The sequence below is a fragment of the Vombatus ursinus genome, unplaced genomic scaffold (assembly GCF_900497805.2).
Source record: "Vombatus ursinus unplaced genomic scaffold, bare-nosed wombat genome assembly UNPS02014818.1, whole genome shotgun sequence".
NCBI classification, from domain to species: domain Eukaryota; kingdom Metazoa; phylum Chordata; class Mammalia; order Diprotodontia; family Vombatidae; genus Vombatus; species Vombatus ursinus.
In genome coordinates, this window is record NW_020954596.1 from 50,929,676 (window position 1) to 50,948,837 (window position 19,162).

The following is a 19,162-nucleotide window of genomic DNA, read 5'->3' on the forward strand; positions in this document are numbered from 1 at the left end:
AATGTTATGATGGCCTAGTTCTCTGGCAAGATAAGACAAAAGCACCCTCACAGAGCATAGGGTCTGAAGGATGACCAGAGAGCAGCAGCTGGCATAGTTTGGACATGGCTCAGAAGTGATAAAATGTTGTGCACAAGGAAGCCAGTTTTGCTGGATTGTAGAGCATGCAAAGGAAGAGTAATGTATAAGTAGCTTGGAAAGACAGGTTGGATCCAGATTGTGAAGGGCTTTAAATGCTAGAAAAAGAAGTTTATATTTTATTCTATGGGCAATAGAGAGTAACTGAAGCTTCATAAGCAGTGAAGTAACATGGTCAGAACTGTGCTGTAGGAATATCAACTTGGCAGCCCTGTAGTGGATAGATGGACAGGTGAGAGATTGAAAGCAGGGAGACCAGTCAGGAGGCTATTGTAGGGGGTTCAAGTCAGGAGGTGAAACTACTGATGGATGGGGTACTGTGCTAAGCTTGGGGGACACAAAGAAAGGAAAAGACATTTTCACTCTATCACCCCGCCGCCGCTAGTCAATGGGCAAAGAATGATGAGAAGACCTAGACTGGAAAAAGTGGAGATAACAGAAGGAAAATGCTAGAATTAAGGGGATGGGAAAAGGCTTTCTGTAGAAGGTAGTATTTTACTTAGGACTTGAAAAGGAAGTCAGAGAAGCCAGGAGGTGGCATTCTGGAGGAAAGGCATTCCAGGCATGGAAGACAGCCAAGGACTATGCTGAGTCAGGAAATGCAGTGCTGTATTCTACATCCCAGTTTCCCCAGAAGTAAAATGAAAGGGATTGGAAAACAGGATCCCCTCTTCCATCTTTTGATTGACCTAATATCTAGACCAGGGGTGGAGAACCTGTGGCCTCGAGGCCACATGTGGCCCTCTAGGTCCTCCTCAAGGGCTCTCCTTTGACTGAATCCAAATTTCACAGAACAATAAATCGACAGAATAAATAAAAGGATTTGTTCTGTAAAACTTGGACTCAGTCAAAGGCCACACCGAGGACCTAGATGGCCACATCGAGGACCTAGATGGCCACATGTGGCCTCAAGGCTGCAGGTTCCCCATCCCTGATCTAGACTGTGAAGGAGAAGACTTTACTTGTTTCCTTAATATTTTGATAATTACATTTCAATATACTTGGTTTCCTTGAATCTTAAGTGTTTTGTGATCTGGCATTTAAAGCCCTTCAAGATCTAGCCCCCTGTTCTCTTTCCAATCTCTTTACACCTTACTCCCAACATGTAACGGTCCAGTGACACTGGCTGTTTCAAGAATAAGATGCTTCATCTCTCAGCCCTGGGCATTTTCTCTGGCTATCACCCGGACTTGTGTTGCAGTTTCATGGTGTGTTGAGGTGGCGATCTCAAAGAATTCAGTCAGACCACCTCTAATCCAAGTACAGGCATTTATTGAGGATTGACGCCCATTAGAAGTAGGCTAGATTTGAAGAGGAACCAGCAACTTAATGAAACAACACAGGCAAATTTATAGTGTAATGATGCTGATTATACCACAGAAATTATGAATATTAAAAAGGCAGGATGAGTTTGTTAAGGGATTAGGTAAAGGGGGGGGTCCCTTCTATGGTTCAGTAGTCAAACATCTTGATTGTGCTGCTTTCTTATTGGCTATTTATTGTGGTCCTAAATGGATGATGTGATTGTGGTTGAGTACAAGGACAGACCTGTTCAAAGATGTGACTTGAGATCAGGAGGCAGTGGCTGTATTGAGTCTGGGGGCCTAAGGTGTGGTTAACATCAGGACTTTTCTGTTGTTCGGTGGGGCCCATAAGAATGTTAGACTACTGGGGCTGGGGGCCCCAATTATTATTATTACATATTATTTTATTATTTATTTATAATAAATTGTTATATATAATTAATACATAAATCATATATCTATATAATTATAATTAATTACAAACAGAATTTTAAATTATAAATATGATTTTAAATTAGTAACTTATTATTAAAATATTAATATAATAATATAACTATTATTAGGATTGCATCACTTAGAATGCTTTTTCTCCTCCACTGTAACTACTGACTTCCTGGCTTCCTTGATCTTTACTTATTTAAAAAAAAATTTTTTTTTCCTGGCTTCCTTTAAACCCCAACTAAAATCCCACCTTCTACAGGCAGCCTTGCCAAACCCTCCTAATTCTAGTACCTTCTCCCTATTCATTATGGAATTTTAAGCATATTAAAAACATTTGGAGAAGGGATGTGGAAGCTTCTGACACAAAAAGGGTCTGTAACCCCGGTTCTCCAGCTGCCCCATGGGGACAGGCAAGTCCAAAGTAGAAGGCACTCAACCCTCGCCCTGCCAATTTAGAAACCAGAGACCACGGAGGCGGGGAGCACGTGCCTGACGCAACAGCACGGCATTCGTCATTTCCGGCGCCGGCTCCCGGCCCTCAAGTATGCTTCCGGGTTGAGAAGGTCGCCTGCGGCGACTACGGCGTCGCTCTTCGCAGGTGCTCGTTCTATGGAGCCAGTAGGTGCCGGCAGCGGTAGCAGCAGTTGTAGCGGTAGCCGCGGAGGCCGCGGCGGCAGCGGCGCGAAGGCAGGAGGCGGAGCCCGCGTTGGGGCCTTTGCTCCGACAGGATGCTACCTGGTTTGGCCGCAGTCCTTGCTCACAGACGCGGCTGGTCCTCCCTGTCCCGGCTCCCACTAAGGTGCCGGGCGGCGCCCAGCAGCCCTTGCGGCCCCGCCCAGGGTGAGTGGCCCGGCCCCGGCGCGGCCCCGCTTGGAGAGGCCGGAGAGATGGGCGCGGGCGCCGCTTCCCCCCATAATTATCCCTTCCTACCCCCTAGGCCGCTGGGCCTCGGCCGCGTCCTCTTTCCATTCCCTCAGCCGAGACCTGCCTCGCCCGTGTCTCCATCGGAGGCGGCCGGCCTGGCCTCGGGGGCGGGCTCCGCGTGCGGGTCGTGCTGTCCACGCCATAATAAAGACCCGCGTCACAAACCACTTCCTGTGCCCCGCGATGCTTGGCCCGGGACCCCCCAGGGCGTTCGTCCTCCGCAGCCGGGTCATGGCCGGCACATTTTGGCCTGCCTTTAAAAGTGTGCCTTTGTGCTTAATTAAAAAAAGTGACCCCCTCCCCCCCATCCCATTCTCATCCCCGAACCATTGGAAAATGAATTTAAATTAGAATTGACTCATTAATCTGTAACTCGCAATTATACAGTCCTTAAAAACAAACAAACAAAAAAATGACAAAAGACTTTTCTGGAGCTCAACCCAGCAGTGTCAGATCTGGTAACTTAAGTTATGTCGAGGTAGTAGACTTTATTTTACTACTCCTTTACATACTGTCTTTAAATTCAGATTTATCTGAAGATTCATATAGCAGTATGAAGTTTGGAAGTAGGACTCAAACTCCCCTCTAAATTTAAAAAATGGAAATCAGGTATTAATATTGCCATCTTGGTTCCTTTGATGTTTTATTATCCCTTTAGATTGATATTGGCCCTTTTGTCAGCGTACATAAATTTTTATGTTCTTGTGTAGGCCTACATTCTACCAAAAATATTTCTCAAATGGTAATTAGAATAGAATAAAATTTTCCACAATTTTATAGGATTACTTTGATACTTGTTAACAAGATTCCAAATTATTATGATAGAATTTCATGTACTTCCAACTTTTAATGATTTGTGCTAATACTGGGGATGGAATGGATGTGGGGGGAAGTGCTCTAGTCAGTCATTGGTATTTTTAAAATGGTTTAGCTTGCATTTGAATATTATCAAGTCTGATTTTGTGGGAAAACACTTCAGTTGAAATAATAAAGCACTGTGAAGATCTGCCTCAGGAAGCAGTGAGACATAACTGTTTCAATATAATTATTTTCTTTTGCAATCTTTATTTTATGCATTTAAAGATATTATTCTGAGAAGAGACCTTAGCCATTACTACCCTGCCAGAGGGGTCCATGACATAAAAAAGGTTAAGAATCTCTGGCTTGAGGATATTGGCTGGGCTTGGGCATATTGGCTGAGCTTCAGGTTCTGTAGAGGAGTTTAAAAGTAAAGAAGAAAGTGGTAATATTGGACTTTATCACTTAATTATTTTTGGTTATGTTAAAACATGAAAGTGATAAACAATTGAGTTAGCTGTAGTTTAATTGATGTTAATAATTTATATTAACAATCAATTATATAGTGATTGGGAGTTTTGTACTGTGTAGATCAAACTACTGGATAATTAATTTCTTGAGAAAGTAAAACAAAGATACCTTCTGAATATCTGTAGACCTGGAAGCACTTGGGAAAACAAAAAAGCATACCAAGCCCTAAAATTACACTGGTACTGTAGGTTACTCCTGGTGGAAGGAAAAGAGTGTCCTGATTACCTGATAATGTCTAAACAGCCAGTATTTTATGTTGGAAGCTGAGAAGCAAGGTAGAAAGGGTAAGAGACAGAGAAGACAACAAAGGAGAAAAGGGAAGAGATGCAGTGTAGGTAGCAGTAAATGGGGTTTAGCAGCAGATACTCTTAACAGTGGAGGACAGTGGTAAAATTGAACAGCCTGGAATCTGAATCTGGGGGCTGGAAAGAGCTAAAATAACCATCTCTACTCCCTGAAGCCTGCAGAGAGCATCACTAAAGGCCGAGGAGTCATAGGATAACTTTGCCATTGTCTATGAATGAGGCAGGCAAAGAGAGTGGTTTAGTAACCAAAAAGCAGTTTGTTTTTTTTTGCTGGGCAGTTGTAGAGTTCACAAGGAATCTGAGTGTTACTTGCCTGCCATTATTTCTTATGATGGAATCTATATAGATCATTGTATTATTCAAAATATGAATTGTTATAGGAGAGAACAAGTGAAAAAGTTCATGCATCTTTGTGTAGTATATAACACTTTTAATCTTGACATTAAAGATGCCATTTTAAATTTTGCTTGTGCCTGAAATTCTTTTCAAAGCCGTATTAGGGACAGCTTGGAAAAAAATTGTGGCCTGGTCATTTCTATCATTTTCCAAAGAAGAATTTAGAGTTATTTAGGACCTCTTCAAAATACCCTAGCACAGATATTTGGAATGATGAGTGGATATTTTTCCTTTCATAGCTCATGAATCAGCAATGTGAGCTTGTGAATGTGAACAAGAGAGTAGGTACAGGCTGAACTGTCTGCTTTCTCTTCCTCTAGAATGTAAGTTTGAGCTCAGGGGCTGTCATCTTTTCCCCCCTATATTTCCAAAAGCCAGGTACTTAGTAGGTGCTTAGTATGCTTTTTGAATTAAGTTGACAGGGAAGTGCCCATAATCATTGGGTTGATATAGCTACTATAGATAATTTTTTTTGAAAAGTACTAAGCTGTCAGAAGAAAGTTATAGTAATAGTGAAGAAGTTTATCTCCTGAGATCAAGAAAATTACCTCTAAAGTTGAAGCTTCAGTCAGTAATTTGGCGGAATGTTATGTTATACAGCTAAGGAAATGATACTCTATTTCATCTTTGTGAGCAGGGGCAAGATGACTAATAGGCAAACTGATATCAAGGGGCTCTTTAAAAAATTTTTTTTGGGTTAATTAACAAGCATTTGTTTTTCTCTCTCCAATTGAAAAAAAGAAAAAGAAAACCCTTATAACAAATTGCCCATGTCCAAGAATGTTTGTCTCATTCAGCATGTTTTTATTTAGTCTGTTACCTCTTTGTCAGAAGGTAGGTTCTGTCAGGAGAAGCATTCCTCATTATTGTCTAGGGACTCTTTCAATAAAGCAAGTTAGAAAGCCATTGCTGCGGTTAGTAACCATTCAGTCCAATGTCCTATACCTTACACATCTATAGCTATATTCCAGAGTATGTCATAAACTGATGTTTATGATGATTGAATCATTAAAGAAAATTAAATTCATTATATTCTGTTTATGAAGGTAGATAAGTACATTTTAGAAAGATTTCCACAAAATTGTTTTTAAAGCACTGGCATTTAGTGTCAAATCTCACTTATTTGGAAAACTCTTAACCTTAATGACTTTTCCCAGAGTTATAGAGTAGGTGACATTTTTAGAATTTCTAGAGCAATGAAGTTGAGTGATTTCTACACAGTAGGCATTGGTAGGGAGGGAGTCCTGAGGAAGGTAGTCCCAAGTGTACATACTGGTGGAGTGTACATAATGGTGGAGAGATGGTACTCATAATAAAGATGGAATTTTAAATATTTAAGATGGAAGAAGGGTAAATGAGAAGAGCATGACCATTTTTTTCTGAGCACCAAGTGATGGGCAAGAATATTTGTTCTTTCACTTTTTAAGAGGAATAGGAACAGAAAAGGAGACATTTGACCTGGACAAGAATGATGGCTAACATTTCCAAATCTTCCAGACTAGTCTAAATATCTTATTCTTGTAGTATAATTTAAAGACTGTGAGAAGTGTAGGCAGAATTGGAAGCAGACAAAGTTCTTCTTGGTCTCTGACAACTGTCATCCTTCAGTGCCCTTAAGTGGGCCATGCTTTGTATTTAAGTCTTGACTTCTGCCAACTGAAACCCCCATCCCAGCTGTGTTGATTTAATCTACTGATTAAAGCAAAATTGATCCAAACACATGAGTGACTGACATTAGCTTTCCTAAAAGGTCTTTGCTTCTCCAAAGAAGAGGTCATCTCCAATTGGTGGAATTTGAGGGGGTGCTTTTTTTGATCTGCATGTCTTCTGGTATTCTTTGCTTTTTGTTGTATATCTTTTCCTCTCCATTCCCAAGTAATCCACCTAAAATAGAGTAAAACCTGGTAGTAATTTATGAGTAAAATACTCACACTTCCAATCTCTACTTTTCTAAATGATTCTGTACCCCTTACGGCTTATTACATACAAAGATCATTGTGCTCATTTGTGAATGTGATGGGAAATTCTCTTGTTTTTATGTCCTGTAAATTTGTATAAAATTCTTGTATCCTTAAATATAAATACAACTTCTTATTCTGGTCCCCTAAAGTTTTATTTAACATTGATTTCTTTTTAGGATGGCAAAGCTTAGTGACACTTGGAAGCTTCTCAAGCATTTTGCCGTGCAGTCATCTACATATTTACTCACTGAGTCAAGTAAGAACTTACTCTGCAAATACTCAGAAAGAAGGACTGGAAAGGCAAAATGTTCAGTTATCATCAACTTCAGTAAAACATATATCCACTCCTGATGAAAAAGGTACATATTTTCTTTTTTTTTTTTTCCTAATCCTGAAGGGTTGATTTGAGAAACTGTCTGAATAATTCTTATCTTTTTTTTTTGTGGTAGAATTGCTAACTTGCTTTATGAAATTATAGATAATACAATTTGAAACTTATTTTATTATACATGTAGGATCTAGTGTTGAGCCACTTCCAGTGTTACTTTGAAAAATAAAAAAATGTGAATGCAGTTTTTTTGTGTAATTAAAATGATCATTAGAACTTTTCATAACTATTCTTTGATGTAAGTTAAACTTGAATTAGAAGCATTATTTCCTTTAATATTATATCTGTTTTGAGAGAACAGCTATGTTACATGAATGGTTAACTGTTACGACTGATCATATATATGGAATTTATATACTAATGGTCTAGGGAGTGCTACATTATGCTGACAGCTAAGCTCCTCTCCCACCCTAGTTCCCAAGAGATTAATCCCCTAGTTTGGTAGGGTAGAGGTAGGGTGTTTTTCTAGGGTTGGCCCTCAAGGAAGGTCTCTTATGGAGAAAGAGAGATCTAGGATCATAAAACATTTTAGAGCTTCTGGAGAACTTAGTACAACTCCCTCCTTTTGCAAATGAATAGACCCTGGTTCTGAGAGGTTTGGTGGTTTTGTGAAGGTTATACAACCCACATAAGAGACCCTCAAACCAGTGTCTCTTGATTCCTTACCCCAGTGTTTTGCATTCTGATTCATACTTGAGGATAACAAAAGAGCATTCACAAGTTGAATGGTATGATGGAAAGAATGTTGGACTGGCACTTAAACTGAGATTCTCTCGAAGGGTGAATAGTTACTTGGGGATATTTCAGAGGGGTTTTTTTTATATAGTAAAGTTTGAACTAGATGGTCTTTTTGATGCTTTCCAATGTCAAGATTCTATGATGCTGGGACTCAGAAGGCTAACATCCCAGCTATGTCACGTAATTACAGTGTGACTATGGGGTGGGCTACTTCACTTGTCTGGGCTTCAGTTTCCTCCTCTGTAAAACAAGGCAGTTGGATGAGGTAATTTCTCTTAAAAATATTTGTATCTATATATCTATACACACACACATAGATATATTTGTCCAGTCAACAAAAATCTGTCTTCTCTCTCTTTCTAACCCTCACTCTCTTCCCCCAGTTGAGAATAAAAGAAAAACAAACCTCTGTTACAGACATGCATAGTCAAGCAAAACAAATTTCCACATTGTCCATGTACAAAAATACATCTTGTTCTGCACTCTGAGCCCTTCACCTCAGTTAGGAGGTGGGTAGCACATTTTGTCATTAGTCCTCTAGAACCCTGATTGGTCATTCTGCTGATCAGGGTCCCCAGTTCTTTGAAAGTTGAGGTGGTACAGTGGCTAAAATACTGGGCATGGAGTAAGGAAGAATAGAGTTTAAATCCTACCTTCGATACTGTGTGACCCTGAGCAAGTTACTTAATCTTTCTGTCTCAATTTCTTCAGTTGTAAAATGGGGATAATAATAACATCTATCTTCCACGGTTGTTGTGAGGATCAAGTGAGATAATATATGTAAAGTGCTTAATGTAGTGCCTGGCACATAGTAGGTGCTATATAATACTATTATATTGTTGTCATTGTATAACTTGTTCTCCTGGTTCTTTTGCTTATTTGTGTGTCAGTTCATGTAAATTTTCCCAGGATTCACAGAAATTACCTCTTTCATCATTTCTTACACTACAATAGGATTCTGTCACATTTATATAACATAACCTGTTCAGCCATTTCCCAATTTATGGATACCTCTTCAGATTCTCATTCTTTGCCACCTCAAAAAGAGATACACATATTTCTGTACATCCTTAGTTAGATTTTGTTTTGCTTTAGAATAATTTCTCCTTTCACCACCCTCCATTTAATTACCCCTTCTCCCCTTTCTTCCTTGTTTCTCTTTTGAATAATATATATATATATATATTTTAAACTAAGCTGTGTGTATATGTAATTTTCTGTCCTTTGATCAGTTTGTGTGAGAGTGAGCCTGTGAGCTTCAAGTGTTAGCTGTTCCCCTCGTTTATATGGATATCTGCTTGTGTGGCCTGATTATGGTAGATAATTTTCCTATCCTTTCCCTTCCTCCCTCCCCCACAGTATATTACTTTTCTCCTTCTTTCCATTCTTCTCTTAAGATCAAGACATAACAGATTCATTACCAGGCCTTGTCTAATTAGACTCCCTCTTATGACTCCTAGTGATGATAAGGTTCCTAGGGGACATATGTATCTCTCCCCATATTTGAATGTAAGCAGTTTATTCTTGTTTAGTCCCTTATGACTGTTTATTCATGTTTACCTTTTTATATTTCTCTTAACTCCTGTGTTTGAACATCAGAGTTTCTGTATAGCTCTGGTCTTTTCATCAGTAATGTTTGGAAATCCTCTATTTCATTAAAGATTTTTTTAGCTTATAGGATTATACTCAGTTTTGTTGGGTAAGTTATTTTTGGCTGTAAGCCTATTGCTTTCAGGAATATTATATTCTATATTCTCTATTCCTTTATAATGGTATCTTGACTGTGACTCCTCAGTACTTGAATTCTTTATTTCTAGCTACTTGCAGTATTTTTTCTTTGACCTGGAAGCTCTGGATTTTGGGTATGATGTTTCTAGGAGTTTTCATTTCTGGATTTCTTTTGGGAGGTGGATTCTTTCTATTTATATTATGCTCTCTGGCTCAAAGAGATCTGGGTAGTCTTCTTTTAGGATTTCTTGAAATCCTAAAGGCTCTCTCTCTATCTCTTTTTTTTTTTTTTGGTCATGGCATTCAGGTAGTCTGATGATTCTTTTTTTTTTTTTAATCTGTTTTCCAGGTCAGTTGTTTTTGCTGTGAGATGATTTATATTGTTTTCTATTTTTTTCTTCAGTCTTTTGACTTCATTTTCTTGTTATCTGATGTAGTTATTGGCTTCTACTTAATACCTTTTAATCGTGTGGAAATTGGCTTTTATTTGATCCCTTCTAATTTTCAGAGAGTTTGTTGTTGCTAGAGCAAGGATATATACCTCTTGTGCCAAACCGTTAGTACCTTTTCCAATTCTTTCCATAGCTCTCATTTCTTTCCCGGTTTTTTTCCTCTAGTGCTCTCATTTCATTGATAAAATTTTTTTTAAACTCTTGCTTCATCTCTTCAGGAATTCTGGTTGGATTTGTGCCCAAGCTGTGTTTTCCCTGGACTTTGCTTGTTGATGTTTTAGAGTTATTCTCTTTTGTGTTTGTCTTGAACTTCCCTGCCACCGTAGTAGCTCTTTATGGTTGGGTTCTTTTTTGTTTGCTTGTTTTTCCAGGCTATTTCCTGACTTTTGACTTGTTGTTAGAGCCCGAATCTGTGCACTTAGGAAGGGAAGTTCTGAGCTGGTTCTGTTGCTGCTTTCTTGTGATATTATGTGATGTGTTATTCCAGGATCTCAAGGACAGATCAGGCTGGGACTTGTAAACTATCAGTTCTGTCAGTGTTCTGATCCAGGGTAAGATCTGATTGCTGCCCCCTTGTCTGAGCTCTGCAAGTTGCTGACTTGAGCCACAGACAGCCACCATTAGCCAGCTGGAAAGCTCTGCTGGTTCAGAGCAACAGAACCGCAGGTTCTCCTATGGTCTGGCATTCCTGCCCTGGTTATTCTTTTACAGGCTTCAAATTGGGCTAGAAGCTGGAACTGAGACCCCCTACTCTGAGCCATATTGCTGCTGCTTGCTTCTGAATTTGCCCTCTCTTCTTATACTACTTAGGGCCACAACACTGAGTCAGCCGCTTCCCTTGGAATGCTACCCTGGATCTATGACCTGCAGCTGAGTAGTGGGCCACAAAGGTGCCAGCTGACACTTGGCTCCTGTTGTAGCGCTCTGGGTTGGATCTGGGAACCTCTTTTTGCCTTGGTGCACTGTGAGCAGGGTGCTCTTGGCCAGATGCCACCTCTGATATCCCCATACATCTTTCTTTATTTCCATGTGCTAACCTAGGCTGGATGAATGACTCTTTACTGAATTTTTCCATCAGAATTTGGTTTGCTGTGTTTGGAGGAGGTGCTTTTTTTTTTTTTTGGTGGTGATGGAGGGGAGCAGGAAAACTGCCCTGCTTTCTACTCCTCTACCCTCTTGGTTCAGAGATAATCTCTGAGGGCACATGGTTCTCCAACATTCTCTATTTATGTAAGCATGAGAGCATTTTGGGGATATGGGATAGGAGAGGGAAACTAGCAGGACCAGTGGCAGTTTTTCATCCTCCCTGAATAGTTTTAAATCTGTCAGAAAGGGAGACCAGGTTGCCAGGACTTTATACTTCAGGGATCTTCAAAGTCATTTAGGCCAATCTCCTCATTTTACAGATTAGGAAGCTAAAGCCCAGAGAAGTGGTGTGACTTGTCCAGGGTTCTACAAGGACTTAAGTGGCAGAGTCAGTATTTGAACACAGGGCTTCTGATCCCAAGTCCAGCACTCTTTCTATTAAACCTTGTGCTTTTCCAGCAAGGGGCACTCATGTTTGAGTATTTTGGAGGTTAGCTCCCCTGGTGCAGTAGTCTGTAAGATTTATTGATTGTACACCCCACTCAGTGTAAAAACAATATTGATCATCCCCCCAATATGTGCATTTCAAAAGTTATGCACAAATGGATATTTAAAATGGATGAAATAATATTTGATTCTAGCATTAGTAAGGAGCCACTGGAGTTTGAGTAGGGGGATGAATAGATCAGATCTCTGCTTTAAGAAAATAATTTTGGTAGGTGTGTAGAAGGTGGCTAGGAGAGGGGAGAAACTTGAGGCAAGGAGACACATTAGGAGGCATTTGTAATAGTAAAGGTGATGAGGACAGGAATGAGATTGAAGAGATGTTGTGGAGAGAGAAATGACAAAGTTTGATATCTGACTGGGTAGGGGTGAGAGTGAAAAATTGGAGGTGATGCCGAGGTTGGAAACATGATAACTTATAAGGATGCCTTTGACAGTAAGGGAAGGGAAAGGATAGGAAAGAATGGGTGAAAAAGTGTGGGTTTGGGGGAAATAGATAATGTAAAGAGGTCTTCAGTACAGATTGCAACTCATCTATGCTCCCTTACTCTGTGGAACTCATTTTGTCCCAACTAAAATGAATAGGGAAAAGAGAGGGGCCAGTGTCTTACCATTTATCTCCTGAAGTCCTGCCGAAGTTATCAGGTGATCTGGGGAGTAGGGCGTGATTATGCTGTAGGGGATTTTTTCCAGTGGCATCTGTAACAGCTGCTGCTCTGAGTGCCTAGGTAGTGGTTGGGTTATAACTACCCTGGAAGCCTTGCCCCCAGCTCAGAAGGAGAGAAATTAGGAGCTTGTGGTGAAAAGGGTGAGTGTTGTGGTATAAGTTGTTTAGAGATAAGCCTCATGATTAGTTATCACAGGGAGTAAGATACATATGTGACCCACTTTCCTCCTCTGATTAGTTGATAACGTATGCTTTGGGATTATGCCACAACCTGTTGGAGACTGCTCTCTTAGTGGACGGGTGTGCTTGTCTCTGTATGTAAGGAACTGGAACAGTTCAGGTGATGTGATTTTGTGGCCAGTTTTATCATTGGACCAGGAAACCCTATTCTTTCTCTTTAGTGGAAGTTGTCTCCCCTTTATTGAGGGCATTCTCATTGAACTAGGCTTTAGGCTTAAGTCAGAAAGTAGAATTGATTAGGAGGAAGTAAGAAGAGCATTGGCTTCCTCCTCCCACTTGGAGGGGCGGGGGCTTAGGAAACCACAAAGTCTCACCTATCCTCTTCATCTTAGGGCTAACCCTACACAAGACAAGGAAGACTTAACATGCCTCCAAATCTCTCCCACTCATTGCTTCACTAGTTAGACATCCCTAGTAAAGACATCTGGCAGTGTTAAGAAAGAGCTACTGGTTATTTATTGTTGCCAGGATGCCTTTTGGTCTCTGAGCTTTTGTCACTGTGTATTCCTCCTTCCTAGAATATCTTCCTCATCACTCTTTTATATACCTTTCCTTCAAGTGTGAATTCAGGTCCTTTTTTCCCTATGAAACTTCTTGGCAGACTGGCTCCAGTTAATTTTTTCAAAGTTATTTCATGTTATTTCCTTTAAAGCACATTGTTTTAGATGAACAAAGCTCTTGTTGTCCCTCTAATTCCTCATCTCCCATTTCTCTACTTTTACACGGGCTGTCTTGCATACCTAGAGTACATTTCTTCCTCACCTTTGTCTCTTAGAATCCTTAGCTTCCTTCAAGGGTGAATTTAGTTGCTACCTCCTAAAGGAATTCTTTTCTGACTCCTAGTTGTTAGTGTTTTCTCCTTTCTTAGACCATTTTGTTCATATCTGTTTAAATGTTGTATTTCTCCAGTACATTGTAAGCTGTTCAAGGGAAAAGACTGGCTTTAGTTTTTTATACCTAGCTTCTAGCACACAGAGTCTTCCTTATATGTAGTAGGCACTTAATAATTGTTGAATGAATCTGAGTGTGTAGTTCTCATGTGGTCACTCCCATCTCTGGATTCCCACAGAGCTTATTTCTTGTACCAGTCATTTGACATTTTTCTAATGCCACCTGATATTGCTATTGATTTCGTTGTAAAGTAATAAAAATGATAGAAAGGCAGATTGTAAGAAATTTCATCATAGTCAGTAACATTTATTGAATGTTTGCTCTGTGAATTAGCCAGTCTCCAAAACTAGATTATAAATTCCAGGAGAGTGGGGAACATGGGCCTTATCATCAGATAGCAAAGTGCTTTCTTTCAACAGTGCTGTGAAGGTTGAGAGATTAGGGCTGAATATGTAGATTTGGGAGTTGTGATACATGAATCCATGGGATCTGTTGAAATCTCTAAGGGAGAGTAGAGAAAGAAGAGAAGTGGGCCCAGGTCAGAAGCCTGGAGTTACATCTTTGCTAAGGGGTCATCACATGGAATATGATCCTGCCAAAGAGATTGAAAATGAGTGTGGCTAAACGAGGAAGCTGAGGGGGTAGTCAAATATCTACAGCTGTGGGTAGGTAGTAAGGCCACTGTAGCTTTTTCTTCCCAGAATTTGGCAATGAAGAGGAGAAAAGAAGATATCTTGAAGGGATGGCAGGGTGCAGTGAAGGGTAGAGCAGACCTGAGCATGTCCATAGACCTCAAGGGCAGAGAATGCAGATGAGAAAGAGGGAATGATTAGAGTAGCAAGCTGCTGGAAGAGATGAGACTGTATAGGGTTGAGGGCACATGTTAACCTTGGCATGAAGAAGAACCTATTTCTCAGAGACAGGAGTGAAGGAGAGAGTAAATGAAGCTGTAAAGGGTCTTTGAAGCTTGGAGTTGGGGAGTAGTGGATGGTCTTTTATCGAAGTAGGAAACAAAGAGACCTGATGAGAGATGGGTGGAGGCTTTGGTTGCTAATGAGGGGAGTCTTGGGAGTCATTCAAGGAGAATAAAAGTTTTGTTATGTAGTAGTGAGTGCCTAATTCAGATTAGAAAACAAGAGTTTGTATGAACACTCAGCCAGTTTAGTGCTATGATTTCCTCTGTTGAAGATTGACAGGGAGTGAATGGGGCCAAGACAAAAGAGTTATAGGGTAGTATATAGTTTAACTGGCCAACTTGAATGTCAAGACTTCGAGGAGAAGATGGTAAGACCAGAGCAAGGATGATGGACTTGAAGAACTGGGGGTAGGGGTGGAGGGGAGTGAGGAGGATGAGGATGGTTACTTCCAGACCCTCCCTCTGTTAGTATTTTTCAGCAGTTTCTCCTTTAAGGTTCTCTCTGTCCAAATATATCATCCAGTTCAAATAGTGATAGTACTGTTTACTACTATATACTTCTAGTAGTAGTTTATTCTCCGACTCACAGTCTTCCTCTCCGTCCCCACCCCTGCCATTATAATAGGGGACTTCAAACATTTTGGCTTCACAGTTCCTCACTTAGTCTCCTCAACTCTCATGACCTATTTCTTCTTCCTACCTCATCCACATAGAGTATACCATTGATCTCACTATCAGCTGAGTGTTTTACCTTCCATGATCAAGAATTCTGAAATTGCCTTATTTGACCACATTGCATCTTTATGCCTCACACGTATTCTTCATTCTCATTCTGACTTTTAGTCCCCTCCGTATTTCAGTACTGCCTACTCTGACTTCACTATCTTCCTTTCCCATATTAACCCTATAGTTACTGTCTTCTACTGTAGAATTTCTTGCTCCTTTATCTTCCCATTTCTCCCACCTTGCTGAACCCAACCCTGGATTAAGCCTGTCATCCACTTTCTTTGCTCCTACTTACATGTTAGGAGAAATCACACATAACCATCCACTTGATTGGATCCATTACAGATTTATGCTATTTAATCTCAACTGGTTCTTTACTGTAACAAGGCAAGCTCCAGTACTTAGCACAGTGTAGGTGCTTAATGCCAGTTGACTGATTAATTCAGATTCTGTCCTATTCTCTGCCGAGACTATTCAAACCTTCTTTTCTCTCTTCAATCCCTTTATACCTTCTGCTCCCTCACCCTTTCAGCAAAAGACCTCACATTCTATTCTATTGAAAAAATAGTCCAATTAATATGAGTTCCTTCTTCCCCCTACTCTACAATTTAAATTTTCTTGACACAATCCCTCATTCTCTTCTTTTACCCTAATTGTTGGTGAAGAGATTGTCTTTTCTAATCCATACTGACTCTTCTGCTTGTACCCTCATCCATTCCTGTCTCCTTTGACAGTGTATCAGGGTCATCATTGTGAGCATTAAAAATTATTTTTGTAGTTGAATGCCCTCAATTGCATATACTTTACACAGAACATAAGAGACAGTGTCAGGAAATTTTCCTTCTGAAATGACATTTTAAGCATTCATGCTTTTTCTCCATTTTAAGAAAATTTTTGCAGTTACAGAGGAATGTTGGTTATTAGAGATACATTATATAGTAAGGAAGGAAAAAAACAGTGTATGTATTCTTTTTCTGACTTTTCTAATTGGAAAACCATTTTTTTAGAAGTCCTTTGAATAAAAGAAACCTTAAGGCCCTCAGGTAAGATTGTAGCAAATCCATCTTAAGCAGATTGATGTATATATTTTTATTTAAGATATCTGAGGAAGATTTATATGCTCTTTGAATAGCCTATATTAGGAAATGCCTTCTTTTGGCTTAGCTAAATCATTCCTGATTTAGTTTAATTAAATTTCTTACTTTGCCTACTGTAGGGATTGAGAATGCCTTGCTTTTAGACAAGGTTTGAGGAAAATATTGGATTAGAAGTGGAAAAGATGACAAATCAGAAAAATGTCCCATTCTGTTTACACAGGAATGGGACAAGAAAACAATGTTTATTAGAGTAGAAGGAAGAAATTAATTAACAGTCTGGAAAAGTGAAAGAAATAATAGAATTAACATTGAAAAATGTAATATTTTTATGGGTACGTGTGACTGGAGCTGTTACTGTTTTCAGTATTAGGAACAAAAACTCCTGGATTATCCCCCCCTTACTGAGATCATGCTTGTTTACTTTCAAGTTGGTCTCAGTTTTTGATGAAGTCTTGCTCAGATCAGATTAGGCCTTGTTAGCCACAAGATAGGGCAGCATATGAATAATTGTTTGATTGGAAGATCATTTGTGTAGTTAAGATTTTGAGAATATTTTACTTTTGAATAATTCAAACCACATGGTAAAGTCAGGAACATCTCATTAAGAGACATAGACTTACTAGAGAATTTTCAAGTTTTTTAGGAGCACTTAGATGATTTAAATTTCAATAAAATTAGTTTTAATTTTCCTAATGACAGCAGATGTGTGGCAAACATCCAGTGCCTGAGCGTAAAACAAAATGTCTGGAGATATTCATGGATTAGAATGTCTAGTTAGTTATTGAAATCACAAGGATTTTATTCTGATGATGATGCAGTGTAAGTTTATTAAGGTGGTGTGCAGAATAAGTATTCATACATGCATTTGAGCTGTTTAATAGCATTTCTGGCTTGTGATTCAGAACACTCTATAATTAGTGACTACAACTTGACAGTTGGTAATGAGTAGAATATTGAGAAATATCAGCCTAAGAGAAACTCATTTTACGTGACTTGGTTGAATAACTTTGATTATTTTAGAAAGGAGGGGCTCTCTGAAACTTATGCCAGCATTTTCAGTTGTACGTGATCTAATAGAAAGAGATAAGTTTTGGAAATATTAAGTTTTTTTCCCTTTAAGAAGCCAAATTATTTAAAATAAATATCTTAAAAAATTATAGATCTTCTGATAACCTCTAAGTAATAAAACCCAACATTTATGCAGCTCATTAAAGTTTTCAAAAGATTTTATATAGAGTCTAATTTGAGGCTCATAATAGCTCTGAGGAAGGTCATTTTACATGTATGAAAACTGAGATTGAGATAAGTGATTTGCATATAGTTACAAACTAGTCAATCTCAAAGGGAGGATTTGAACCCTGGACTTCCTGACTCCCAAGTCCAGTGCTCTGTCTACTACACCATGCTACTCCTAACTAAAAATACTATTTAATTACAATATAACTAAGTCACAAAGTAGGGTATATTATTTAACTTGATGTAAAATGCCAACAGTTATTATTTTTGCTTAAATATAAATAATTGCTTACATTTAAAGATACCATCATGTAACCTTATTAAAATAGAATTCTACTTTACAAAATATCAAATCTAAACATCTTAGGAAATTGATCTTGCTTTCCATGTTCTAAAAAGCTTTGTGTAAAATAATATGTATTGAATTATTTTTTCTGTTGATTTTTCTTATTTTTTGAAATTTTCCACAGAATTATGTGTAATAAAAATGACATTGTCCCAGTTGTTATTACACATCTGGTGTGATGGATCACTCAGAGCTTGATTGTTCAAACATGATCTTTCTACTAAAAACATATTTCTACCTCCAAGTAGAAGCAGTTTCCAAGTTGATTTAAAAGCAGTTTAGGAAGATAAAAACAAGTAAAAGCCGTAGGCAAGATGGTTAAATTAGTTGGAAAAAGAGGCTTTCTGGAGTCTCAGGAACTCTTCTCCAAAGTCCTAAAAGCTGTTAATATTCTTCTTGACCAAAGTGACCAAAGTGCCCAAAGCTGTGTACTAGATCAATCTACTTAGGCTAAAGTTAACCTGAACTTCCCCAGGTCTGCTGTGCTGCTTTCTTAATCACAGCAGTCCTGGGTGATGTTATGGGAGTTTGGGGAGATTAACTTTTATTACGACTTCTGTTCCACCAGTAGTTCTCACAACAATTGTGAAAATCCTAACCTTTTTTCCCCCCACATATCCTTTGCACAATCCAAGATTTATAATATTACAAGAGGTTAGCATGATGTATTGGTTAGAGAGTAGACCTTGAATGTAGGAAAACCTGGTTTACATGCTGCCTTCGATATAAATCACTTGTGCGGCCCTGGAAAGTCTAAGCAACTTCTCTATTCCTTCATATCTAAAAGAGCTGCTCAAAACCTCATTTCTAGATGCTGCTAGGCAGTACAGTGGATAGAGCACCTTGGGCCTGAAATCTTGAAGAGTTAAATTCAGATTTCACCTCTGATAATTACTTGCTGTGTGACCCTGAGCAAGTCCCTTAAACTGTTTGCCTTAGTTTCCTCAGCTGTAAAATAGAGATGATAAAAGCACCTACCTCCCAGGGTTGTTGTGAGGATCAAATATTTATAAAATACTTAGCATAATAACTGGGGCAGCTATGTAGTATGCCAGGCCTGGAGTCAGGATGACCTGAGTTCAAATATGGCCTCAGGCACTTACTAGTTGTGTGACCTTGGGCAAGTCACTTAACCCTGTTTGCCCCAGTTTCCTTGTCTATAAAATGAACTGGAGAAGGAAATGGCAAAACATTCCAGTACCTTTGCCAAGAAAACCCCAAATGAGGTAATTAAGAGTTAGACAAGATTGAAACAACTGAACAACAGTACTTAGCACATAGTAGGTGCTATATAAATTGTTTATTCCTTTCCTCTTCCCCCTCCCCCCCAACCACTTTATCAGCGTCCA

At 39.1% G+C, this 19,162-nt stretch overlaps 1 protein-coding gene across 1 annotated transcript in view; it reads left to right on the top strand.

Annotated features, from left to right (window-relative positions):
* The first annotated feature begins 2,596 nt into the window (after positions 1–2,596).
* SLC30A9 (solute carrier family 30 member 9) overlaps positions 2,597–19,162 on the top strand; it is a 78,892-nt gene continuing 62,326 nt past the window's right edge. The window contains exons 1-2 of the mRNA XM_027836539.1: positions 2,597–2,723; positions 6,975–7,157. Of these exons, the coding sequence (XP_027692340.1) occupies positions 2,612–2,723; positions 6,975–7,157 (295 nt within the window). The 5' untranslated portion in view covers positions 2,597–2,611. The remainder of the gene's footprint in view (positions 2,724–6,974; positions 7,158–19,162) is intronic.